Source organism: Salmo salar, chromosome ssa07 (assembly GCF_905237065.1).
Source record: "Salmo salar chromosome ssa07, Ssal_v3.1, whole genome shotgun sequence".
NCBI lineage: Eukaryota > Metazoa > Chordata > Actinopteri > Salmoniformes > Salmonidae > Salmo > Salmo salar.
The window spans coordinates 51,235,529-51,263,124 of NC_059448.1; the positions used below are offsets into that span (position 1 = coordinate 51,235,529).

The 27,596-nt window shown below is 43.3% G+C and overlaps 1 protein-coding gene across 2 annotated transcripts; it reads right to left on the reverse strand.

The window, feature by feature from the left end:
* Nucleotides 1-1,787: 1,787 nt before the first annotated feature.
* On the reverse strand, nucleotides 1,788-27,596 carry LOC106609576 (sortilin). 2 transcript variants are annotated; one of them, XM_014208525.2, is made up of 21 exons: nucleotides 26,905-27,596; nucleotides 26,197-26,259; nucleotides 25,674-25,750; nucleotides 25,473-25,575; nucleotides 24,725-24,892; nucleotides 24,098-24,171; nucleotides 23,611-23,657; nucleotides 23,359-23,495; nucleotides 21,740-21,823; nucleotides 16,290-16,350; nucleotides 7,295-7,450; nucleotides 6,734-6,834; nucleotides 6,521-6,620; nucleotides 5,823-5,997; nucleotides 5,112-5,305; nucleotides 4,385-4,577; nucleotides 3,821-3,937; nucleotides 3,424-3,550; nucleotides 2,910-3,016; nucleotides 2,629-2,718; nucleotides 1,788-2,407 (listed from the first exon to the last, which is right to left on the reverse strand). In XM_014208525.2, exons 1-21 carry the CDS (start codon nucleotides 27,148-27,150, stop codon nucleotides 2,119-2,121), a joined length of 2,709 nt encoding a protein of 902 aa, XP_014064000.1. In that variant the 5' UTR covers nucleotides 27,151-27,596; the 3' UTR covers nucleotides 1,788-2,118. The 2 variants fall into 2 exon arrangements, with proteins under 2 accessions (XP_014064000.1, XP_045578179.1); XM_045722223.1 differs by having other exon boundaries at nucleotides 2,629-2,749; nucleotides 26,905-27,594.

A 27,596-nucleotide genomic window follows, 5' to 3' on the forward strand; every position in this document is an offset into this window, starting at 1 on the left:
TATCTATAACCTGCTGAAACAATCCACCATTAGAATTATTCAGCATGTCAACAACATTGAAATAAGGGAACGCTATCTGTACTGTTCTAGGCAAAACCTTCTCAAAGCTCAACAGCACTGATAAACGTTCACTTCTTTGACCCTCTTTCCTACTGAGCAAACTTTTGTCCTCAATCACGCTGCCTCCCTTCACATTTTCTTTAATATCAACTATGGACATAGATATTGGGGCCCCAGTGATAACTCCCCTCAACCTAGCATAAATCCCAGGGGTATGGCTTTTATACCACAAAATATTAGCAATTTACCTTTCCAATGAACCGGGATAGTTTGACTTCACCCATCTCTTTCTCCAAGGCGTTGGTTAGTCGGATAGGGTGTAAATGAGGCCCTGTGGTCTCAAACACCATCACCACTTTCCACTCTGACACATTATGACTCTTGCTTCCAACCTTGGCCATCTTTATGCTTTCTGTATCACGATCTCTCTTCTTCCTGTGCGTCTCCAATACAGACCATTTAAGTCCTTGACCCTCATTCTCCCAATCTATATAATCAGAACTGACACCCATAGTGTTCTCATTCCAGCACAGCTGTTGCCATTCCAACCTTTTCTCAATTTCCTCCTTTTCATCCACGCTACTCGCTGCCATTTACAACCTGAACACGGCCATCTGTTCCTCTTATCTAGCTCTGTTTCCACCTACTGTTCTGCAGTGCGAGTTCTATAACCGCGGGAAGCCCCTGATAAATCGAAATAAAAAGTTATAATAGTATATTTTTATTTTACAAAATTAGTGAACTAGGCCTTTATTACTCCTACATGAGCAGAGAAAAATACTCCTCACTTAAAGTCCCGCAGTTAGAGCAACAAAGCTAATATGTGTAAATTGTAATCTGTTGGTGTCACTGAATAGGCTGATACCTAATTTCATGGACCCAAGATCCATAGGTAAGGCTGTACATTGCAATATGAATGTCCAATACATACAATAGGCTGAATAGTGAGGGGATTTCCGACATTTAAAGTTCTGTAATAAGAGCTAAGACGCTAGTATTAATTTCAATTTTGTTGCTAGTGCTGTTGTTCATGACACACTCCAAGTCACATCAGCTCCAAAGGAGAGGCAAAGCATAGACACAAGACTTGGCAAAGACCTTTCGGGAGAGGATATGCTGCACAGCGCCCTCGTGTGGGGAGAGTAGTTGAATGAAAAGTGCATCCTTCCTCCTGCATCCAGCAACCATTGATTATTATTACAAGATTGGGCAAGTACATGCAAGGGCACCATCACATGGCTTTCACCTTTCCAATTATTTATAATCAACGAGGAAGGAATGATGCACTTTTAAAGAATTCAAACAGGGATTTCATTTGTGGGTGGTCCTGTCCAGAAAGAACAAGTGGAACCCATCGGTTGGAGCCCTAGCCCATATGGCACATTGTACAGGTAAGTAATAAGGCAACAAAAAATCCTTCTAGGAAGTAAAACAATTAAAGAACATAGACCGTTTAGGTGAGGTGCTGACTAACAGAAGATAATCTATTCAAATAGAAAACAAGTTGATAGTAATCTCTACTTGCTGTGGATCCACTCTACATGTCAAATCAATCATATGTTATTTGTCACATGTTTCATAAACAACGGGTGTAGACTAACAGTGAAATTCTTACTCACGGGGCCTTTTCCAACAATGCAGAGTTAAAGAAATAGAGACATCAGGAATAAATTCACAGTGAATAACAGATAACAGTTGATTGTTCCTGCAGAGTAAATACAGAATAATTGAGGTAATCAGGCACTTTATTTCCATTACATTGCTATTCTAACATTACTGTATTGATTTGTTAGGAATGCACATTATTCAGGGCCTCATCAAAATACAGACTAGTGAACAGTGGTTATAATAATACAAAAAATATAGGCCATTTAGCAGACGCTTTTATCCAAATTGACTTACAGTCATGCGTGCATACATTTTACACACGGGTGGTCCCGGGAATCGAACCCACTATCAATTGCGTTGCAAGCGCCATACAAAATTGTGCAAGTTGAAGAAAGTGTTCCATACATAAATAATATCATCAGACAGAGACACTGTTAATTCATGAAATACTTAAAAACAGAGCAGTGAAACTTGAAGTAAACTCAATTCAACGTCTATTCTTCGTTGGTTCAACCAGTGTGTGCCCAGTGGGAAGTGTTCTTCGCTCAATAAATAGCTCGGGACATCTGCATACCATCTACATGACATCCACAATTTGTTCCTTACAAACCCTAGACATCTTTCCATTGAGATGCAACAGGTACGTAATACAACAAGTGGAATGCCATACATCCAAATGGCCAAGCTCTGGAGATCATCGTCAAGATATTTAATCTCATGTTGTTCATTCAATAAGATCCTACAAAACGAGGGGGACAAAAGAGGGAAATAATCAATATTTTCCACATTACGTCTTGAAAATGGATCATTGTTCATTTAAAACAATTGACGGGCCAACATGACTATAACGTTGCCCTTAAATGCACAAGTTCACACATATTTTGCCTTTTGCTATGCACACAAAATGTCCTAAAAATCCTGGGTGCCTTTAGCCACCATGCTAAAGCTAATAACACTCACATCATCTGAATCCACTTGGAAGACTGATGTTCCGTTGCTACTGGCGACACTCTCTGGGTCGGCGGCAATGGAGCGGTCATCATCCTGAAGCTGCAGGACAGAGAAGCGATACGTTGGCGCCCTGTAGGGGGCGGAGCAGAGCCACAAGGCATGTCAATATTTAGGACCAGAATGGAAGCAGGCATTTTAATGTGCACTTGTACCTGAGCAGTGTGTGTGTGTGTTTGTTTGTATGCGTGTGTACTTGCATGCTCGTGCGCATAAATGTGTATGTGGCTCACCTATTTCCATAGATCATTCTCCTTACAGTATAGACAGCAGCGGCAACAGCCACCAGAATGACAATCCCTAATCCAACACAAACTACGATCAACAGCATCTTCTCTCTCTGAAATACAGACATAGCATTATCATATTTCTAGTCATAATATTCTAAACGCTATAAAGCTTTATCATGTGACACATCGCATCATCTAATATGTGGGGCTGTATTTTCTGATGAGGAAGTACCCAGAGGGTGTGTAGGCTTTTGTTCGAGCACACCGCTGACACAACTGATTCAACTCATCAACCAGTTATCAAGCCATTGATTGATTGAATCAGGTGTGTTAGTACTGGGCTGGAACAAAACCCAGCTCACAATGTGTGTCTCCCGAGAATGAAGAACACAGTTACACTATGCCCAGGTAAGTCACACCTTTCACACTGTGAGCAATAACCCAAGCACACACATACTCAAAGGAGACCCACACAAGAACTCGCAGATGCACACGCACACGCACAGGTCACACTCACCGGGGTTTCAGAATATGGGCTGGCAGTGGGGGGCTGACTGGAGTTCCCACAATGCTTGCTGACTGTTTCCTTTCTGCGCAGGGGAGTGAAACCTCCCTCACACTTATCACTGGGAATCTTACGGTACCTACACATGGAGATCACACGGTGAACTGTGTGTGTGTGTAGGTGTGTGTAGTTTGACTATCTTTGTGGGGACCACATTTCGCCGGTCCCCACAAGGAAAAAGGTTATTTTAGGCTTAGGGGTTAAGTTTAGGGTTAGGGATACAATTAGGGTTAGGAGTTAAGGTTAGTGTTAGATTAAGGGTTAGGGTCAGGAAAAATAGGATTTTCAATGGGAATCAATTGTTTGGTCCCCACAAGGATAATAAAACAAATGTGTGTGTCATAATTACCCTGACGTCCTAAGCTCCTCCTCCTCTCCATTTAGACACACCTCCAGGGCGTGGTCTGCAGTGTCCAGTTGTCTCAGACACTCTGAGCTGTTCTCATGACGATAGTAACCATAGTCACTGTTGGAAAGGAGAGAAACGTTAGGCCATTTCAACCAGACACAGCATATGCCTTGCTGGCAATGTTATGTTTGGGTCTGCGTTGACTCCGCCTTTGCCTCAAAGCACAATTCGAGAAAAAAAAACGCTTTTTTGACTAGAAATGAAGTAACAGATTGTGCCTTTAAATGGACAACACTCAACTTCTGGTTTCCTGTATCTGAATGTATCCCTGACTAGAGGGAGAGAATGAAAACCAGGGTTGAATTTATTAGGGCACAACAAAGCATTTTTTTTTTTTCAACAGACAATGAAAACGAGTGTTTCCTAAGTTCAGGTAGTCCCTTTCTGTTTCAGTTTGTTTTCTTCTGGTTACTACTGAATACGACCCAATAGTGTTACGGCCCTCGCGGACCATAACTGCATAGCCTTGTCAGTTTAGACTGGACCCCTGACAGTGTTTCTTACCATAGGTAGTCCTCTCTGGTGCAGGGGCAGGGGCTTTTCTGCCTGCTCACCATGTAGTCCCGTCCATTCCTGCAGACGGACAGCTTCCTCAGCCTCCTGAAGATCTCCTTGTAGCCCAAGACACACCCCTCTGTGGCCAAGTCCCCACCCTCTGTGGCATGGGCCAACCACTGTACATAGTCCTGGTTACCACCTATAGGAAACCAACGTTAACCAATAGAGACTATTGAGACATGCCAATTTTAGTATATATTTATCGATATCAGTATGCTCAATTCCGTTCCTAGTGACCCACAGGGGTGCACGCCAAAGGTGGCTGGTGGGAGGATCTATAGGAGGGCGAACTCATTGTAATAGCTGGAATGGAATCAATGGAATGGTATCAAACACATCAAACATATGGAAACCACATATTTGACGACACTCTTTGGGTATTCTCACAATAGAAAGCTAGCTACTGATTCATTCCTTGTGAAATGTCTGTTGTTGGTTTAATGATTATGATCCTTGGGGATATTACATTTGACAACAAATGACTCACAGGGGGAATCTCAATCATCTTTCCTTGATTCCTCGTGACCACTCTCCTCACCTCCTTCTCAAAAAGCATTGGAGGAGAAAATCCAAGGTTCCTCCCCTCAGACATTCTCCTCCACTAAGTTTTGACAAGGAGACGAGTAGACACAGGTCACAAAGAATCAAGAAAATACAATTGAGATTCACCCACACTCTCTGGTGAGGAGACTCTGGAAGTCAATGGTGACCACCACCCACATGGGCTGGTGGTCGTCCTCGGGCCGGTAGCCCCACACGCTGATGTTCATGGTCTTGGTGCCCGGCTCGGATGTCAGGCCAGCGAAGAAGATGGGCTGCTCTGTAAAATTGTACACCTTCCAACACTGGCCCTCATCTGTGGAGAACCTGGGGTGATGCACAATGACATACAGGGTTGTTTTCATTAGTGCACAGAGTCACAAAACGCTTTGAAACGGAAGACTAAAACGAGCCTTTCTTATTGGACAAAGTTAAGGTTGTTTTCTTTCGTTTGGTGCCTAATGAATACGACCCTGTATAAACATCTCAATGTGAACGTGCAAGCACACACACACGCATACACACACGCATGAAGTAAACAGAATTAAAACACACATACAGAGTTACCGGATAGTGGACTGCTTATAGACACATTCATAGCCACAACTTCATAGGGAGAGAAGAGCGGATAGACACACCACACTCCATAGTCACACACACACACACACACAAAACACTCAGAGGATGTCGCTTGCATGCCATGGGTGGGGGTGCAAATAAAATGCATCTCCTTACACCCAATCTTTCTACATGCCACCGACTGTGTGTGTGTGTGTGTGTGTGTGTGTGTGTGTGTGTGTGTGTGTGTGTGTGTGTGTGTGTGTGTGTGTGTGGTGTTCAGTACTTGATGGTGTTGATTTGGCCATCCATGGGGTGGGCCTCCACAGCCACGACGAGCCCCCCAGCGTCCAGGATGCTGTAGTGATGAGGCCCCCTCAGGGAACCCCTCCACTTGTACCCCCCATCCTCTGACACGTACACGTCAGGCCGTGTTGACGAGATGGAGTCCCCCACACTGCCTGACCGGTCAAAGCGCAGAGGTCATAGAAAGGTCACACACATTCTGGGACAGCTAGAGGGTGGGGGATGTGTCCGAAAACATGTTCTATCTGTCAGTCATCCGGTCCCAAATTTCTCCCTACCCATCCGTTTAGCCCTAACCCTCCAATGTTGTCTGACCTGAAGGGTCTGGATAGAGATAACCAGTGTAGTGGAGAAGCTTTCACCATACTGATCCCACATTACTGATCTGCAAACATTAAATGGTGAGGGAACGAATTGGGACCGGGCATATATAGTGCACTATATATGGGATCAGCTATTTTGTAGTGATGACCGAATTATTAGGGGGGGAAGAATTTCCTGTGTAGTCCATTCAAGATTGCCTACAATGCTAAATGTAGTGCACAACATCATGTACACTACGGTAATACAGAAGTATCACAATGCAACATGTAGTGCACAACATCCTGTACACTACGGTAATACAGAAGTATCACAATGCAACATGTCTTTGATATGTATGATTGACAGTTTGGTTACCGTGGGCGATGACAAGGCCAACGGCAGTGGGGTCAGAGAGAGGCAGCATGGGAGTGATGCCGTTGTAGCGACTGTGCTCACCGTGGATGTGCAAGTTACACTGTCACAAACACAAACACACACACACACACACACAAGAATCCAGTGTTCACAATCATATAATAAGCATCAACATACTTAATTGTCAGAGGAGGGAATGAAGTTAGCTCTCACATCATTTCTTGAATCCTCACCACACTCAACATTCTGGGGCTTGTTGAGGAGTTTCCACTCTCCCCCTCGGTTAAATGAAATGACTGTCCGAATGCGGCCGTCTGTCAAAAACAATACCCAGGAAAAAAATAAGTTTTAGCTTGGATTAGTAATTGTCATATTTTTGCCACTAAAAAATACATGAATTCACACTTCAAATCAGTAAGTTGAACCCCCCCCCCCCTACAAAGTACAAGCATTTTATATTGGACAAGTTCAGGTATCAATCAAATTTATTTATAAAGCCCTTTTAACATCGGCAGTTGTCACTAAGATCTTAAACAGAAACCCGGCCTAAAATCCCAAAGAGCAAACAATGCAGATGTAGAAGCACGGTGGCTAGGAAAAACTCCTTAGAAAGGCTAGAACCTAGGAAGAAACCTAGAGAAAAACCAGGCTCTGAGGGGTGGCCAGAACTCTTCTGGCTGTGCCAGGTGTAGATTATAAGAGTCCCTCCCCGTTTCGGACTGTTTATGTTCCTAAAGAATACGACCCAGATTGTGTTGATGCGTAGTTGCGTACCCTCCTCCAGTACATTGGTGAGGTACACTCCTCTCATGGAGGTGACGTTGGTGAAGTCGCTCTTCCCTTCCCCACCAAACAGGTGGCGCTCTAGAGACTTAGAGTACAGGATGCCCCGGTCATCTGACGTGTACACCGTCCCAAAGTAGCTTTCCTCTGGAGAATAGAAGACAGTAGAGTATGGTACAATAGAATAGAAAGTCAACAGAATCAAACATTATAATATAGAAGGAATAGTCATTTATCATCACTCTATCCCGACCCCATGAGACAACACACACACGGACGGAAGAAATACAGTGTCTTCTGTAAGCTTGGGAACAAACCCAACTGTGCTGACACAGCCCTCTATGAGTCGGCATAGCGATAAGGGGCCGTAAACATCAATAAATGGTGTGAAGAACCCTCCTGACATCAAAGATGTAGAAACAACTTACGTCAGCACTTAGTGGTAAATAGTATGCATATGACCTTCTGGCCTTAAAATCCCTTTGTACCGTGTGTGTGTGTGTGTGTTTGTGTGTGTACCCTGATGCCCAGAGCTGTGTCAGCTGGTATTCTAGCCTGTCAATGTGTCTGTCTACCTCTAACCTTCCCCCACTCAGATAAAACCCCTCCTTCTTATCTTCTCCATTCAGCTGAATGGAACAAACACCTCGGACCTCCACCCATAGACACCTACTGTATGCACTGACACAGAAGACACACACACACAGCCTGTATGATCGGATGACTTGTCAGCAATACTGAGAACTTGTGAAACCAGCCTTTCCTCTTTCTCTCTAACAAACTCAAGCTTTTCCATTGCAGCAAGCAGGGTAGCAGAACTGAGACAGACATATCAGGGATAGTAGAACTGAGACAGACATATCAGGGTTAGTAGCACTGAGACAGACATACCAGAGATAGTAGAACTGAGACAGACATACCAGGGTTAGTAGGACTGAGACAGACATACCAGGGTTAGTAGCACTGAGACAGACATATCAGGGTTAGAGTTAGTAGCACTGAGACAGACATATCAGGGTTAGAGTTAGTAGAACTGAGACAGACATATCAGGGTTAGTAGGACTGAGACAGACATATCAGGGTTAGTAGGACTGAGACAGACATATCAGGGTTAGTAGGACTGAGACAGACATATCAGGGTTAGTAGGACTGAGACAGACATATCAGGGTTAGTAGGACTGAGACAGACATACCAGGGTTAGTAGCACTGAGACAGACATACCAGGGTTAGTAGCACTGAGACAGACATATCGGGATTAGTAGGACTGAGACAGACATATCAGGGTTAGAGTTAGTAGAACTGAGACAGACATATCAGGGTTAGTAGGACTGAGACAGACATATCAGGGTTAGTAGGACTGAGACAGACATACCAGGGTTAGTAGCACTGAGACAGACATATCAGGATTAGTAGGACTGAGACAGACATATCAGGGTTAGTTAGTAGAACTGAGACAGACATATCAGGGTTAGTAGGACTGAGACAGACATACCAGGGTTAGGTTAGTAGCACTGAGACAGACATATCAGGGTTAGTACGACTGAGACAGACATACCAGGGTTAGTAGGACTGAGACAGACATACCAGGGTTAGTAGCACTGAGACAGACATATCGGGGTTAGTAGGACTGAGACAGACATATCAGGGTTAGTAGGACTGAGACAGACATATCAGGGTTAGTAGGACTGAGACAGACATATCAGGGTTAGTAGGACTGAGACAGACATACCAGGGTTAGTAGGACTGAGACAGACATATCAGGGTTAGAGTTAGTAGGACTGAGACAGACATATCAGGGTTAGGTTAGTAGGACTGAGACAGACATACCAGGGTTAGTAGGACTGAGACAGACATATCAGGGTTAGAGTTAGTAGGACTGAGACAGACATATCAGGGTTAGTAGGACTGAGACAGACATATCAGGATTAGTAGGACTGAGACAGACATATCAGGATTAGTAGGACTGAGACAGACATACCAGGGTTAGTAGAACTGAGACAGACATATCAGGATTAGTAGGACTGAGACAGACATATCAGGGTTAGTAGGACTGAGACAGACATACCAGGGTTAGTAGGACTGAGACAGACATACCAGGGTTAGTAGGACTGAGACAGACATATCAGGGTTAGTAGGACTGAGACAGACATACCAGGGTTAGTAGGACTGAGACAGACATATCAGGGTTAGTAGGACTGAGACAGACATACCAGGGTTAGTAGGACTGAGACAGACATATCAGGGTTAGTAGGACTGAGACAGACATATAAGGGTTAGAGTTAGTAGAACTGAGACAGACATATCAGGATTAGTAGAACTGAGACAGACATATCAGGATTAGTAGGACTGAGACAGACATATCAGGGTTAGTAGGACTGAGACAGACATATCAGGGTTAGTAGGACTGAGACAGACATATCAGGGTTAGAGTTAGTTGGACTGAGACAGACATCTCAGGGTTAGTAGGACTGAGACAGACATACCAGGGTTAGTAGGACTGAGACAGACATATCAGGGTTAGTAGAACTGAGACAGACATATCAGGGTTAGTAGGACTGAGACAGACATATCAGGGTTAGTAGGACTGAGACAGACATACCAGGGTTAGTAGAACTGACACAGACATATCAGGGTTAGTAGGACTGAGACAGACATACCAGGGTTAGTAGGACTGAGACAGACATATCAGGGTTAGAGTTAGTAGGACTGAGACAGACATATCAGGGTTAGAGTTAGTAGGACTGAGACAGACATCTCAGGGTTAGTAGAACTGAGACAGACATACCAGGGTTAGTAGGACTGAGACAGACATACCAGGGTTAGTAGGACTGAGACAGACATATCAGGGTTAGTAGAACTGAGACAGACATATCAGGGTTAGTAGGACTGAGACAGACATATCAGGGTTAGTAGGACTGAGACAGACATATCAGGGTTAGTACGACTGAGACAGACATATCAGGGTTAGTACGACTGAGACAGACATATCAGGGTTAGTAGAACTGAGACAGACATATCAGGGTTAGTAGGACTGAGACAGACATATCAGGGTTAGTAGAACTGAGACAGACATATCAGGGTTAGAGTTAGTAGGACTGAGACAGACATATCAGGGTTAGTAGGACTGAGACAGACATATCAGGGTTAGTAGGACTGAGACAGACATATCAGGGTTAGAGTTAGTAGAACTGAGACAGACATATCAGGATTAGTAGGACTGAGACAGACATATCAGGGTTAGAGTTAGTAGAACTGAGACAGACATATCAGGGTTAGAGTTAGTAGGACTGAGACAGACATATCAGGGTTAGAGTTAGTAGAACTGAGACAGACATATCAGGGTTAGTAGGACTGAGACAGACATACCAGGGTTAGTAGAACTGAGACAGACATATCAGGGTTAGTAGAACTGAGACAGACATATCAGGGTTAGTAGGACTGAGACAGACATACCAGGGTTAGTAGGACTGAGACAGACATACCAGGGTTAGTAGGACTGAGACAGACATACCAGGGTTAGTAGAACTGAGACAGACATATCAGGGTTAGTAGGACTGAGACAGACATATCAGGGATAGTAGAACTGAGACAGACATACCAGGGTTAGTAGAACTGAGACAGACATATCAGGCATAGTAGAACAGAGACAGACATATCAGGGTTAGTAGCACTGAGACAGACATATCAGGCATAGTAGAACTGAGACAGACATATCAGGGTTAGTAGCACTGAGACAGACATATCAGGGTTAGTAGCACTGAGACAGACATATCAGGGTTAGTAGGACTGAGACAGACATATCAGGGTTAGTAGGACAGAGACAGACATATCAGGATTAGTAGAACTGAGACAGACATATCAGGGTTAGTAGAACTGAGACAGACATACCAGGATTAGTAGCACTGAGACAGACATATCAGGATTAGTAGGACTGAGACAGACATATCGGGGTTAGAGTTAGTAGAACTGAGACAGACATACCAGGGTTAGTAGAACTGAGACAGACATATCAGGGTTAGTAGAACTGAGACAGACATATCAGGGTTAGTAGGACTGAGACAGACATACCAGGGTTAGTAGGACTGAGACAGACATACCAGGGTTAGTAGGACTGAGACAGACATACCAGGGTTAGTAGGACTGAGACAGACATATCAGGGTTAGTTAGTAGAACTGAGACAGACATATCAGGGTTAGTAGGACTGAGACAGACATACCAGGGTTAGTAGCACTGAGACAGACATATCAGGATTAGTAGGACTGAGACAGACATACCAGGGTTAGTAGGACTGAGACAGACATATCAGGGTTAGTAGGACTGAGACAGACATATCAGGGTTAGTAGGACTGAGACAGACATATCAGGGTTAGAGTTAGTAGGACTGAGACAGACATATCAGGGTTAGTAGAACTGAGACAGACATATCAGGATTAGTAGGACTGAGACAGACATATCAGGATTAGTAGGACTGAGACAGACATATCAGGGTTAGTAGGACTGAGACAGACATATAAGGGTTAGAGTTAGTAGAACTGAGACAGACATATCAGGATTAGTAGGACTGAGACAGACATATCAGGGTTAGTAGGACTGAGACAGACATATCAGGGTTAGTAGGACTGAGACAGACATATCAGGGTTAGTAGGACTGAGACAGACATATCAGGGTTAGTAGGACTGAGACAGACATATCAGGGTTAGTAGAACTGAGACAGACATATCAGGGTTAGTAGGACTGAGACAGACATATCAGGGTTAGAGTTAGTTGGACTGAGACAGACATCTCAGGGTTAGTAGGACTGAGACAGACATACCAGGGTTAGTAGGACTGAGACAGACATATCAGGGTTAGTAGGACTGAGACAGACATATCAGGGTTAGTAGGACTGAGACAGACATATCAGGGTTAGTAGGACTGAGACAGACATACCAGGGTTAGTAGAACTGACACAGACATATCAGGGTTAGTAGGACTGAGACAGACATACCAGGGTTAGTAGGAATGAGACAGACATATCAGGGTTAGAGTTAGTAGAACTGAGACAGACATATCAGGGTTAGTAGGACTGAGACAGACATACCAGGGTTAGTAGAACTGAGACAGACATACCAGGGTTAGTAGAACTGAGACAGACATATCAGGCATAGTAGAACTGAGACAGACATATCAGGGTTAGTAGCACTGAGACAGACATATCAGGATTAGTAGAACTGAGACAGACATATCAGGGTTAGCAGAACTGAGACAGACATACCAGGGTTAGTAGGTCTCAGACAGACATATCAGGGTTAGTAGAACTGAGACAGACATATCAGGGATAGTAGAACTGAGACAGACATACCAGGGTTAGTAGGAGAGAGACAGACATATCAGGGATAGTAGAACTGAGACAGACATATCAGGGTTAGTAGAACTGAGACAGAAATATCAGGGTTAGTAGGACTGAGACAGATATATCAGGGTTAGTAGGACTGAGACAGACATACCAGGGTTAGTAGCACTGAGACAGACATATCAGGGTTAGAGTTAGTAGAACTGAGACAGACATATCAGGATTAGTAGAACTGAGACAGACATATCAGGGTTAGTAGGACTGAGACAGACATACCAGGGTTAGAGTTAGTAGGACTGAGACAGACATATCAGGGTTAGAGTTAGTAGGACTGAGACAGACATATCAGGGTTAGAGTTAGTAGGACTGAGACAGACATATCAGGATTAGTAGAACTGAGACAGACATATCAGGGTTAGTAGAACTGAGACAGACATATCAGGGTTAGTAGGACTGAGACAGACATATCAGGGTTAGTAGGACTGAGACAGACATATCAGGGTTAGTACGACTGAGACAGACATATCAGGGTTAGTAGAACTGTGACAGACATACCAGGGTTAGTAGGACTGAGACAGACATACCAGGGTTAGTAGGACTGAGACAGACATATCAGGGTTAGTAGAACTGAGACAGACATATCAGGGTTAGTAGGACTGAGACAGACATATCAGGGTTAGTAGGACTGAGACAGACATATCAGGGTTAGTACGACTGAGACAGACATATCAGGGTTAGTAGGACTGAGACAGATATATCAGGGTTAGTAGCACTGAGACAGACATATCAGGGTTAGAGTTAGTAGAACTGAGACAGACATATCAGGATTAGTAGAACTGAGACAGACATATCAGGGTTAGTAGGACTGAGACAGACATATCAGGGTTAGTAGGACTGAGACAGACATATCAGGGTTAGAGTTAGTAGGACTGAGACAGACATATCAGGGTTAGAGTTAGTAGGACTGAGACAGACATATCAGGATTAGTAGAACTGAGACAGACATCTCAGGGTTAGTAGGACTGAGACAGACATATCAGGGTTAGTAGAACTGAGACAGACATATCAGGGTTAGTAGGACTGAGACAGACATATCAGGGTTAGTAGGACTGAGACAGACATATCAGGGTTAGTACGACTGAGACAGACATATCAGGGTTAGTACGACTGAGACAGACATATCAGGGTTAGTAGAACTGAGACAGACATACCAGGGTTAGTAGGACTGAGACAGACATACCAGGGTTAGTAGGACTGAGACAGACATATCAGGGTTAGTAGAACTGAGACAGACATATCAGGGTTAGTAGGACTGAGACAGACATATCAGGGTTAGTAGGACTGAGACAGACATATCAGGGTTAGTACGACTGAGACAGACATATCAGGGTTAGTAGAACTGAGACAGACATATAAGGGTTAGTAGGACTGAGACAGACATATCAGGGTTAGTAGAACTGAGACAGACATATCAGGGTTAAAGTTAGTAGGACTGAGACAGACATATCAGGGTTAGTAGGACTGAGACAGACATATCAGGGTTAGTAGGACTGAGACAGACATATCAGGGTTAGAGTTAGTAGAACTGAGACAGACATATCAGGGTTAGTAGGACTGAGACAGACATATCAGGGTTAGAGTTAGTAGGACTGAGACAGACATACCAGGGTTAGTAGGACTGAGACAGACATACCAGGGTTAGTAGGACTGAGACAGACATACCAGGGTTAGTAGGACTGAGACAGACATACCAGGGTTAGTAGGACTGAGACAGACATACCAGGGTTAGTAGAACTGAGACAGACATATCAGGGTTAGTAGGACTGAGACAGACATATCAGGGATAGTAGAACTGAGACAGACATACCAGGGTTAGTAGAACTGAGACAGACATATCAGGCATAGTAGAACTGAGACAGACATATCAGGGTTAGTAGCACTGAGACAGACATATCAGGCATAGTAGAACTGAGACAGACATATCAGGGTTAGTAGCACTGAGACAGACATATCAGGGTTAGTAGCACTGAGACAGACATATCAGGGTTAGTAGGACTGAGACAGACATATCAGGGTTAGTAGGACAGAGACAGACATATCAGGATTAGTAGAACTGAGACAGACATATCAGGGTTAGTAGAACTGAGACAGACATACCAGGATTAGTAGCACTGAGACAGACATATCAGGATTAGTAGGACTGAGACAGACATATCAGGGTTAGAGTTAGTAGAACTGAGACAGACATATCAGGGTTAGTAGGACTGAGACAGACATATCAGGGTTAGAGTTAGTAGGACTGAGACAGACATACCAGGGTTAGTAGAACTGAGACAGACATACCAGGGTTAGTAGGACTGAGACAGACATATCAGGGTTAGTAGGACTGAGACAGACATATCAGGGTTAGTAGGACTGAGACAGACATATCAGGGTTAGTAGAACTGAGACAGACATACCAGGGTTAGTAGGACTGAGACAGACATACCAGGGTTAGTAGGACTGAGACAGACATACCAGGGTTAGTAGGACTGAGACAGACATATCAGGGTTAGTAGGACTGAGACAGACATATCAGGGTTAGTAGGACTGAGACAGACATATCAGGGTTAGTAGGACTGAGACAGACATATCAGGGTTAGTAGAACTGAGACAGACATATCAGGGTTAGAGTTAGTAGGACTGAGACAGACATATCAGGATTAGTAGGACTGAGACAGACATATCAGGGTTAGTAGGACTGAGACAGACATACCAGGGTTAGTAGGACTGAGACAGACATATCAGGGTTAGTAGGACTGAGACAGACATATCAGGGATAGTAGAACTGAGACAGACATATCAGGGTTAGTAGGACTGAGACAGACATATCAGGGTTAGTAGGACTGAGACAGACATATCAGGGATAGTAGAACTGAGACAGACATATCAGGGTTAGTAGAACTGAGACAGACATACCAGGGTTAGTAGGACTGAGACAGACATACCAGGGTTAGTAGAACTGAGACAGACATATCAGGGTTAGTAGGACTGAGACAGACATATCAGGGTTAGTAGGACTGAGACAGACATACCAGGGTTAGTAGGACTGAGACAGACATCTCAGGGTTAGTAGAACTGAGACAGACATACCAGGGTTAGAGTTAGTAGAACTGAGACAGACATACCAGGATTAGTAGGACTGAGACAGACATATCAGGGTTAGTAGGACTGAGACAGACATATCAGGATTAGTAGAACTGAGACAGACATATCAGGGTTAGTAGACTGAGACAGACATACCAGGGTTAGTAGGACTGAGACAGACATACCAGGATTAGTAGGACTGAGACAGACATAAGGCTTAGCAGGCTTAGACAGCCATAGATCTAGATGAGATAGATGTACAATTTCAGACATGATCGGTACTGAGTAAAATACATGAGTAAACTTTAATGTTTAATCTAAAGACGGATCCATGTGGCTCATATGTCCTTTGTCTGTACTTGAAAAGCATGTGTGAGTGTGTGAGTTAGAATGTGTGAAATAGAGAGAGGGAGAGAAAGTGAGATAGAAACAGAGACTAGAGTGTGTGTGTGTGTGACAGAGTGTCTGTAAGATATGTGTGTTTGAGTGAGTTGCGATGACGTTCACTCCTTTCCCCTACAGTACCTCCTGGATTGTCCACATGCATGAAGATCATATCCTCATCCCCATCCAGAACCGAGTAGAACTGGAAACACACACACACACGTATACAGGTGAGAAAATGAATCATCAAGACCTGTGTGCAACTGTTTGCGTTATTGTAATGCCTCCCCCAATTAGTGTGTGTGTGTGTGTGTTCTCCCATTTCTAAGCCTTTAATCATCGTGAGAGAATCTTTGTTTCTGTCTCGTCAGCAAGATACAGTTTGGGAGGGAGTTGAGGGAGAGAGAGGAGAGCAGGGGATGGCATGTGTGTGTGTCTTTGTCAGTGGCAAGATCAGGTGTGGGCATCTGTCATTACGTTATGTGTTGTAATGGAAAGTTGCCAAACGGTCTCCTCCTGATATGAGCAAACGTCTTTCAAACCCCTACTTCCTCTTTCAAGAGCTTCTAGACCAGAACCTTGGTGACAGTTACTATATCTTGTAGTTACTTTGTCACAATGTGGTTTTTAATCTGTACTATGTCTTGTCAATTGTTGTGACAGATTCTTTACCGTGTACTTGTCAAAATGCTGTCACCCTGATCTGGAATTCTGAGATATTTTAAAATTAATTTATGACAGAGGTACAGATAGAGGGATAGAGACAGAGGGACAGAGACAGAGGGACAGGGGGAAAAGAGAGACAGGGGAAGACAGGGACAGGAAGACAACAGTACAGAGGAACAGGAGAGATGGACAAGGGTAGGATTGTGGCGTTCATTAAATTTTGTCAGCCAGTGATTGTCAAGCAAATAACTGCCAGTCTCACGGTTAATGAACGTTATTATTTGTATTATTTTATAGTATGAAGAATACAATCAAACATAGATTCATAAAATAGAAGGGATCTTTTCTCCAAACGATTTCAAAGGAAGCGCGCACTTGAGACTATTCTGTGTTGAGCGGTTAACAAAGAAACTGGTCCTCCTATATGGTTAATTTAGAGTTATTTATGCAACTTTAGTTGTGACACAAACGTTGGGCTATATGTTCAGATTTTTATACATTCTAAGGCTGTATGATGTGACTCTAATATTGATTTGAAAAATAGTTGCATGAAAGGCATGAGCTCTTATTTGTTTCTTGTTCAAGCTACACACACTCCATCAGTCTCTCAATCACAATTTGACAAGCACTTGATAGTTCTCACCAGGCCTCAAATTTCCCAGCGGCATCCCCCTTGTGTGGCCGTAATGCCCCCTAAAAAAATCCATGCCTTTGCAGCCAAAGTGGCCGTTGTGCACTTTGACTGAATATAATAATTATAATTCCCTTCTCCCAGCTGCCGTGCTCCGAAGCACCTCTCACTCACATGGCTCTTTCAGATATCTACATTTTTAATATCCAATGCCCGTCACGTGATCGGGTCCTTCTCACAGGCATTTCAGCTAAGAAGTAGGATACAAGTGAATGAAGACAGACACATCGGGGGACGCAACTCCGAATTCCCAGGCCCATATTGAAGATGTTAGAACTGTCCACTACTTTTCATCAGCCAATAAGATGAGTGGGCCTAACGAACAGCAGAACAATAGCCTATGTCAATCTACTATCCCCCATATGTCACGGATTCCCCCGGTACTGCTGCCCTTCCGTGCACCAGGTCCGGAGGACTACGTCACCGGCCTGTCTCATTACGCACACCTGATTCCAATTCTCCTGATTAGTAATTGTATACAGTTGAAGTCGGAAGTTTACATACACTTAGGTTGGAGTCATTAAAACTCGTTTTTCAACCACTCCACAAATTTCTTGTTAACAAACTATAGTTTTGGCAAGTCGGTTAGGACATCTACCTTGTGCATGACACAAGTCATTTTTCCAACAATTGTTTACAGAGAAATTATTTCACATATAATTCACTGTATCACAATTCCAGTGGGTCAGAAGTTTACATACACTAAGTTGACTGTGCCTTTAAACAGCTTGTAAAATTCCAGAAAATGATGTCATGGCTTTAGAAGCTTTTGATAGGCTAATTGACATCATTTAAGTCAATTGGAGGTGTACCTGTGGATGTATTTCAAGGACTCCCTTCAAACTCTTTGCTTGACATCATGGGAAAGTCAAAAGAAATCAGCCAAGACCTCAGAAAAAAAAAATTGTAGACCTCCACAAGTCTGGTTCATCCTTGGGAGTAATTTCCAATTGCCTGATGGTACCATGTTCATCTGTACAAACAATAGTACGCAAGTATAAACACCATGGGACCACGCAGCCTGTCACAGTCGTCGTATGAATGAGACCAAAGCGCAGCGTGTGTATCGTTCCACATCTTTAACTGTGAAACTAGGCAAGACATACAATAAACTAATAAACAAAAACAACAAACCACGACGAAGAGGTGCAACATACACTAACTCAAAATAATCTCCCACAAACACTAGTTGGAAAAACAACAATTTAAATATGATCCCCAATTAGAGACAACGATGACCCGCTGCCTCTAATTGGGAATCATACGCAAACCCCAACCTAGAAAAAATAACCTAGAACACAACATAGAAAATGTAAACTAGACAAAAAACCCAACATAGAAAAATGAACCTAGAACACAACATAGAAAATTTAAACTAGACAAAAAACCCAACACAGATAAAAGAAACTAGAACCAAAATAGAAATAAGTAAACTAGACCAAACCCCCCAGTCACGTCCCTGACCTACTCTACCATAGAAAAATACAAGCTCTCTATGGTCAGGATGTGACAGCCGTCATACTGCTCAGGAAGGAGACACATTCTGTCTCCTAGAGATGAATGTACTTTGGTGCGAAAAGTCCAAATCAATCCCAGAACAACAGCCAAGGACCTTGTGAAGATGCTGGAGGAAACAGGTACAAAAGTATCTATATCCACAGTAAAACAAGTCCTATATCGACATAACCTGAAAGGCCGCTCAGCAAGGAAGACGCCACTGCTCCAAAACCGCCACAAGAAAGCCAGACTACGGTTTGCAACTGCACATGGGGAGAAAGATCGTACTTTTTGGAGAAATGTCCTCTGGTCTGATGAAACAAAAATAGAACTGCTTGGCCATAATGACCATCGTTATGTTTGGAGGAAAAAGGTGGAGGCTTGCAAGCCGAAGAACACCATCCCAACCGTGAAGCACGGGGGTGGCAGCATCATGTTGTGGGGGTGCTTTGCTGCAGAAGGGACTGGTGAACTTCACAAAAAAGATGGAATCATGAGGGGGGGAAATTATGTGGATATATTGAAGCAACATCTCAAGACAACAGTCAGGAAGTTAAAGCGTGGTCGCAAATGGGTCATCCAAATGAACAATGACCCTAAGCAGACTTCTAAAGTTGTGTCAAAATGGCTTAAGGACAACAAAGTCAAGGTAGTGGAGTGGCCATCACAAAGCCCTGACCTCAATCCTATAGAAAATTTGTGGGCAGAACTGAAAAAGCATGTGTGAGCAAGGAGGCCTACAAACCTGACTCAGTTACACCAGCTCTGTCATGAGGAATGGGCCAAAATTCACCCAACTTATTGTGGGAAGCTCGTGGAAGGCTACCCGAAATGTTTGACCAAAGTTAAACAATTTAAAGGCAATGCTACCAAATACTAATTGAGTGTATGTAAACTTCTGACCCACTGGGAATGTGATGAAAGAATTTGAATCTGAAATAAATCATTCTCTCTACAATTATTCTGACATTTCACATTCTTAAAATAAAGTGATGATCCTAACTGACCTAAGACAGGGAATTGTTACTATGATTAAATGTCAGGAATTGTGAAAAACTGAGTTTAAATGTATTTGGCTAAGGTGTATGTAAACTTCCGACTTCAACTGTATATGTGTCCTCTGTTCAATATTGTCTTGTCGATTATTGTTCCCATGTCCATTGGTCTCTGAGTACCTGTTCTTTGTTATTTTGGCTTTCGTGCTGCGTGTATTGTGCACTTGTTATTACGGGTCTCGTCCCGTGTATTGTTGTGCATTGGTTATTATGGATCTCGCCCTGTGTAGTGTACTGCGGGTCTCGTCCTGTGTATTTATTAGAGGTTTTACCTCGCTCTTTCGTTTGGGTTACATTCCTGTGTTTTTGTATACGTGTTTGTTTTGGGCTTTGTCCCCGTGCCACTCGCATAAAAAAAAAAATGTTTAAAAGCAATGGAGGCAACAGATCAGAACGTTTAGCTTCAAATGTTGATAAACTATTCAGCTATTTCTTCACATTATAAGCACAGGAATGCGCACATGGCAGTAGGCTATAAGTGCAAACGTTCCAAAATGCAATCAATTAGCGGGAAAACTGTCCTTGAAAGTGACGGTACATGTGATTATGCATACAATGCTGTATTATAAAGGTGCATTTTTATGGTGAAAATGATCTTTCCCAAACTTGAAACTCACGAGCTGCGTATATATACCAGTTTGGCTCTATACCGGTTATAGAGCGGATTAATATGCCTAATTTTAGGAAGTTATTTGGCTACTTTAGTTGTGATACAAACATTATCAAAACATATAGGCCTATGGGCTAGGCTACATGAGGTGTGTGACTATGATTTGAAAAAGTCGCCAAAAAAAGGCATTGTTTCTTACACTGGGCATCATTCACAACTGATAATATATAATTCACAAGTGGTAGGCTAATATTGTCATCCATCAGACTATTCTTAATTTAACGTTGTCTTTACATACTAAATAATATATGTCTGAAATGAGGTTTGATTTAGAATGGGCCATTATCATGCACCTGTCTCAGAACCGAGGCATGGGGAAATACTTAAATAGAGGATGCTTTTCCCATGGTTCATTTTCATGCCAGCCAGGTAGGCTATACTCCTGTTGTAAAGAGAAGCAATGTGCTTAATATTAGGAAAGTTAATAAATATAGTAGGTCTAGCCTATAGAAAGCTGATGGGACCCTCCTCTTTTTAATAGGCCATCAAAACTCTGTTTTCTCACACAATTGCATAGCCTATAGAAATGTTGCGCAACATGAGCTCATGGGCTCTCATGAAGAGTTTGATCCGATTTTCGCTAACATTTGCATTGATGTCAGAGTGATTAGAGGGACAATAGAGTGCTGAGTACCAGGCAGTTAGCAAGTTTGGTAGGCTACTAATGACCATCAGCAGCATCAGAGCTTGGAGATCCTTATTACCGTGACTAAACAGTCACGTGGAATTTGACTGCCTTCATGACTCATTACCGGTGTGGAGGTAATACGGTTACTATAATAGCCATAGACAGGGGACAATAGAATGAAGTGAGGGCTGAGGGGACATAGTGGGATACAGAGGGACATAATGGACAGACAGACAGACAGACAGACAGACAGACAGACAGACAGACAGACAGACAGACAGACAGACAGACAGACAGACAGACAGACAGACAGACAGACAGACAGACAGACAGACAGACAGACAGACAGACAGACAGACAGACACAGACAAGAGCCTGTCCTACCTGCTCAGTGGAGGCGGAGGGGAGCTGGGCCTTGTTGAAGTGGTCCCCTTGGTCTGAGGAGACATAGATGACACGTGGGGCTCCCTAGGAGAGAATCAATTAGTCACAGAACAGATCTAACCAAGGCTTCCTGGGAGAGAATCACTTAGCCACAACACAGATCTAACCAAGGCTCCCTGGGAGAGAATCACTTAGCCACAACACAGATCTAACCAAGGCTCCCTAGGAGAGAATCAATTAGTCATAGAACAGATCTAACCAAGGCTCCCTGGGAGAGAATCACTTAGCCACAACACAGATCTAACCAAGGCTCCCTAGGAGAGAATCAATTAGTCATAGAACAGATCTAACCAAGGCTTCCTGGGAGAGAATCACTTAGCCACAACACAGATCTAACCAAGGCTCCCTGGGAGAGAATCACTTAGTCACAGAACAGATCTAACCAAGGCTTCCTGGGAGAGAATCACTTAGCCACAACACAGATCTAACCAAGGCTCCCTGGGAGAGAATCACTTAGTCACAGAACAGATCTAACCAAGGCTTCCTGGGAGAGAATCACTTAGCCACAACACAGATCTAACCAAGGCTCCCTAGGAGAGAATCAATTAGCCACAACACAGATCTAACCAAGGCTCCCTGGGAGAGAATCACTTAGTCACAGAACAGATCTAACCAAGGCTCCCTGGGAGAGAATCAATTAGCCACAACACAGATCTAACCAAGGCTCCCTAGGAGAGAATCAATTAGCCACAACACAGATCTAACCAAGGCTCCCTAGGAGAGAATCAATTAGTCACAACACAGATCTAACCAAGGCTCCCTGGGAGAGAATCACTTAGTCACAGAACAGATCTAACCAAGGCTCCCTGTCACCACACAGATCTAACCAAGGCTCCCTGGGAGAGAATCACTTAGTCACAACACAGATCTAACCAAGGCTCCCTAGGAGAGAATCACTTAGTCACAGAACAGATCTAACCAAGGCTTCCTGGGAGAGAATCACTTAGTCACAGAACAGATCTAACCAAGGCTTCCTGGGAGAGAATCACTTAGTCACAACACAGATCTAACCAAGGCTCCCTAGGAGAGAATCACTTAGTCACAGAACAGATCTAACCAAGGCTTCCTGGGAGAGAATCACTTAGTCACAGAACAGATCTAACCAAGGCTTCCTGGGAGAGAATCACTTAGTCACAGAACAGATCTAACCAAGGCTCCCTGGGAGAGAATCACTTAGTCACAGAACAGATCTAACCAAGGCTCCCTGGGAGAGAATCACTTAGGCGCAGAACAGATCTAACCAAGGCTTCCTGGGAGATAATCACTTAGTCACAACACAGATCTAACCAAGGCTCCCTGGGAGAGAATCACTTAGTCACAGAACAGATCTAACCAAGCAAGAACCACAATGTGGTGTAGGACTGTTGACTGACTGGACCAATGAAAGGCAGCGTAAGTGGAAATAACACAGAGTGTAAATGATTGTATATGTCAGCTTATATGTTGATACTCGTGTGTGTTTGTGTGTGTGTGTGCATGTATGTGTACGCTTGCTTGCGTGTGTGTGTGTGTGTGTGTGTGTGTGTGTGTGTTTGGTTGCATCAGTGTGTGTGTCTCACCAGTGTCTCTATGACTGAGGTGAAGAGGAAGCCTCCTACATAGCCGAAGGAGAAGATGCTGTGTGCCACGGTGGTGAACGTCTTCCCCAGGTCTTCTGTCCTCTTTAGGAACAGCTCTCCTCTTCTGTCTGCCTCCACTAATGACACAACACATTACTAGACCAGCGCACAAACAGAAGAAAACAAAGTTGTCGCTCATTTTTTGGTTTCAAAATGTTTTGCTACGGTGTGTACTAATGAATCTGCTCTCACCTGTTCCTTTGGGACTGAAGCTGAAGAAGAGAGCGATGCCGGAGCCCCTGGCAAAATAAGGACATAGAGAGAGAGAGACCCAGTAAATAATCATATTTATTACATTTTGTTACTTTTTATTACATGGGGCAAATCCTATAACTTACACTCAAGTAATTTTCCCTTAGTCTCCCATTGATTGATATCAATGCATGACTAAGTGAAAATTTGCCTTTAGTGACTTAACAAATAGGAGCTTCTCACTCCTACCAAACACACTATAGTTGCCACCAGACCTGGGCTAAACATTCCAATTCAGTCAAACAACAGACAACAGACTGTAGACGTGTGTGCTTTATGAGCTCTGTGTGTTTACTACATTGATGAATTGAAGTCAGTATTTAAATTGAACACAACACACCTCCTCTCTTTGTCTGGGCACGGCTGATCAAACTGAGCTTTGTGGTGTGTGTGTATGTGTGTGTGTGTGTGCCCCGTTTGTCCTCACCACGTGAAAGATTGTGTTCCTTCGTGAACCTTTGTCCACACAGCCCCAAAGTCCAGAGAAAGCCACAGGCCGCCCTGCAAGTGAGAAAAGCATAGGAGAATGTGTATTTAATGCTGGAATATGTAACTTTTTGGGCGACCCGACCAAATTCCCATAGAAATGTGAGTTATAGATCTGTAATTCTCATTGAAAGCAAGTCTAAGAAGCAGTAGATCTGTTTTATCTGTGCTATTTCTATGCTTCCTGTTATTAAGTTCCGTTTTTGCGTCTTTTACTTTTGGTTTTGTACACCAGCTTCAAACAGCTGAAAATACAATATTTTTGGTTATGGAAAATATATTTCACAGCGGTTTAGATGGTACACTGATTACCTACACTAGACTTGCTTGTTTTGTCACATAAACTGAAATTAGGCAAACTATTATAATTTTTTCTACCAGGAAATGGCAGAGTGATTTTTACATATGGCACCTTTATGTATGTATGTATGTGTGTGTGTGTGTGTGTGTGTGTGTGTGTGTGTGTGTGTGTGTGTGTGTGTGTGTGTGTGTGTGTGCCCATGTGTGCGTATATGTGAGGTGAGTGTGATCACAAAGAGATAAAGAGCATGTTTGTTTATTTACTCACATCTATGCTGATGACCACTAAGTACTCTGGATTCAAGAAGTGGAAGGTGATTGGCTGGGCCGGGTGAAAAGGCAGCTGGACAGACTTAAACGACACTCCGGCGTCAGTTGAGGTAAAGATGACGCCACCGGGGTTGTCCAAAACCGGTGTGTCTGCAGTCAGAATCACCTGTCAATCAGAACAAGCACCATCGGTGATGGGAGGTTGCCTTAACGTGCATCTCAATAGTCTAAACTGGCTTCCTCCCCTTGTCTTCTCTATTGTCTTCATATAAATCACCTCCCCCAACATAAAACTATGAGGCCTCATCCTGGGGTGTATTCATTAGATGCCAAACAGACAAAAACAAACTGCAACAGACCTGAATTTGTCCAATAAGAAACGCTTGCTTTTGTTGCTGAACATTTTTCGTTGCAAATTGTTTTGCTACGTTGTGCCCTAATGGATACCACCCTGATGTGGTTGTTTAGGAGAAATGGGTTTGGTGGTTTTGTTGTTCTCACTGCCTAGTCTTCACACCAGTGTTCTGAGCAGCGTGACCACAGTGGCATGTGGAGGAGAGTGTTGAAACTGAGCTGTGGTGGCTCAAGCTGATTGGACAGCAAGAACCAAGACGACTGATGTGTCTGCACATGCACGCCAGACAGTCACAAACACACACACATACACACAGACATGCAGACACACACACATACTGTCATCAGCCAGAATGCTTTCCTGCATGTACACTTGTGATCAGGCAGCTTACCTGTTGAGAGTTCCCTGGTCCAGCTAGAAGTCCAAATTCCTTCCTTATGAAGGTGTTGTTGATGAGATGAGAAATATCATGGAAAGACTTGCCATAGTCTGCACTGAGAGGGGAGTATAACAGGCCAAAATGTCAGAACACTGGCTCAGTTCATCTAGAGACACAAACAGACAGACAGATATATTGCCACCATCCACTAACCTGCGGTACAATCGTGAAGAACCGCCCTCGAAGAAGGAATCTAGAGGAGCACTGATTGTAGACAACACCAAGATTACCTGGTGGGACACAAATTAACACTTGGCTAAACTTCACCATAACTGTACTATTACCAGTTTATGCACAGTTAGCAATTCCCATTTATCCACCCGTCATTTCACTCAATCACTCAATCAATCAATCACTCAATCAACAAATCAATAAATTAACCAATCAATCAACCAAATTAAAAAACTGTTGTCAAAGGTTTAAAAGGTTTCCTCTCTCCTCATCCCCTTTCCTTTCCTTCATCTGCATCGATGTGAGAGAACTGGATAGGCGAAAGCAAATTCCCTGTAGGCATCTATCACGTTGCCTCACTGTCTGGTTATCGCAGGTGAAAGAGGGGAAAAGAGGGGAGGAAGCTACTCCAGCGTAATGAGCTGCAGCCCTTTCAGATGCACCCAATGAGTGACGATAACAATGATGCTACATCCATCATCCATTAAATGACAACCATACGTACTCCTGTCCCGTCTCCAACCCATGTGACAGTAAAACTGGAGCCATCGTCACCATGAAACCCTGTCTGAAGGGAGAGAGAAAGAGAAAGAAAGAGATAGATAGATAGATAGATAGATAGATAGATAGATAGATAGATAGATAGATAGATAGATAGATAGATAGATAGATAGATAGATAGATAGATAGATAGATAGATAGATAGATAGATAGATAGATAGACATAAGATGAGGGACAGTGTCTGACAGACCAACCAACCTGCACATGTCCTCTATGCTTATTGTTATTATTCAATGCATGATTATTTTTACCCTTGGTTATTTTTGTTATTGTTGTCCAGTTGACAATATTGATTATTATTATGTAAATATTGTAAATCTCCAAAGAAAGCTTTGGCACATTGTCACGTCATGCCAATAAAGCAAATTGATTTGAACTGAGAAAGAGAGCGAGTGAAACTCAACTTTATATTTTTCCTCACATACACCCATAACATCACACCTTCAGAGCTGATGAACCTTATGACAACCCAAGTATCCCTACCCTCAAAACTATCACACACAAAATCATGAATAAAGCAAGCATTAATCATCATGATGACATATTATGATACATTTGCATTTATTTATGCAATTGCAAAAGTAAAACTGCGGTGTTGATGCTATAGTAATTGATAAAGTACGTCAAAAACAGCACTGACATAGCTCTCACCTCGTGTGTGTTTTGATCCAACACCCGGTGTTCTAATGGTGTGAGAGGGAGTTTACAAGCGGTGAAAGTGGGTCTTGGAGAATCTGTGGTATCCCTTTCTGGCCGTGAGAGGACTTGGCGTTGGTCCCCACCTTGCTGAGTCTGATGGAAAGACACTGTTCTCCGGTTTCGTTGCTCTTTGCACTGACCCCCCACACCCAGAAGAAGCAAGCATGCCCCACCGAGGACCAAAAGTCTCCAAGTCATTTTGATGTGGTGGGCTAAATAACAGTAAAGTCCCAAATCCCAGAGTTCGGGTCACGTATGACAGACCAGCACTGCCTATCGCTTCAGGCGACAAATGACAAGTGTCGCACTTGAATGGCTGGGGGCGGAGAGACACATGTTTGACGAGTCATTTACCTCAAATCTGCTGCCAGTGGGTATATGAACGGTTGTTCGCCCCTATGCCGCATCCATGTGACGACCATACATATATAGGCTACAAAACATCCTTCACAAAAGCCACTATAACGCCTTTGCAAATACTAATATTAAGCTAAGCCTATAGCAGCCTATGACTCAATGTTAATGCTATAGTAGCTATAGGCTAAATTCCCTGTAGCATAACAAGTCATTAATGTATTACAAGTGTGAGAAAAGTATCTCCCACCATAGCAACACATCTACAGTAGTCTGCAAAGTATTACTAC

What these genes read in the sequence shown, in the direction of transcription:
- LOC106609576 (XM_014208525.2), bottom strand. Translation starts at nt 27,150, where the DNA reads ATGACTTGGAGACTTTTGGTCCTCGGTGGGGCATGCTTGCTTCTTCTG. An exon ending in CTTCAGTCCCAAAGGAACAG is followed by an intron (nt 23,496 to 23,610) that starts GTGAGAGCAGAT and finishes TTGTGTCATTAG; the next exon opens with TGGAGGCAGACAGAAGAGGA. An exon ending in GTGAGGATTCAAGAAATGAT is followed by an intron (nt 6,621 to 6,733) that starts GTGAGAGCTAAC and finishes TGTTTGTGACAG; the next exon opens with TGTAACTTGCACATCCACGG.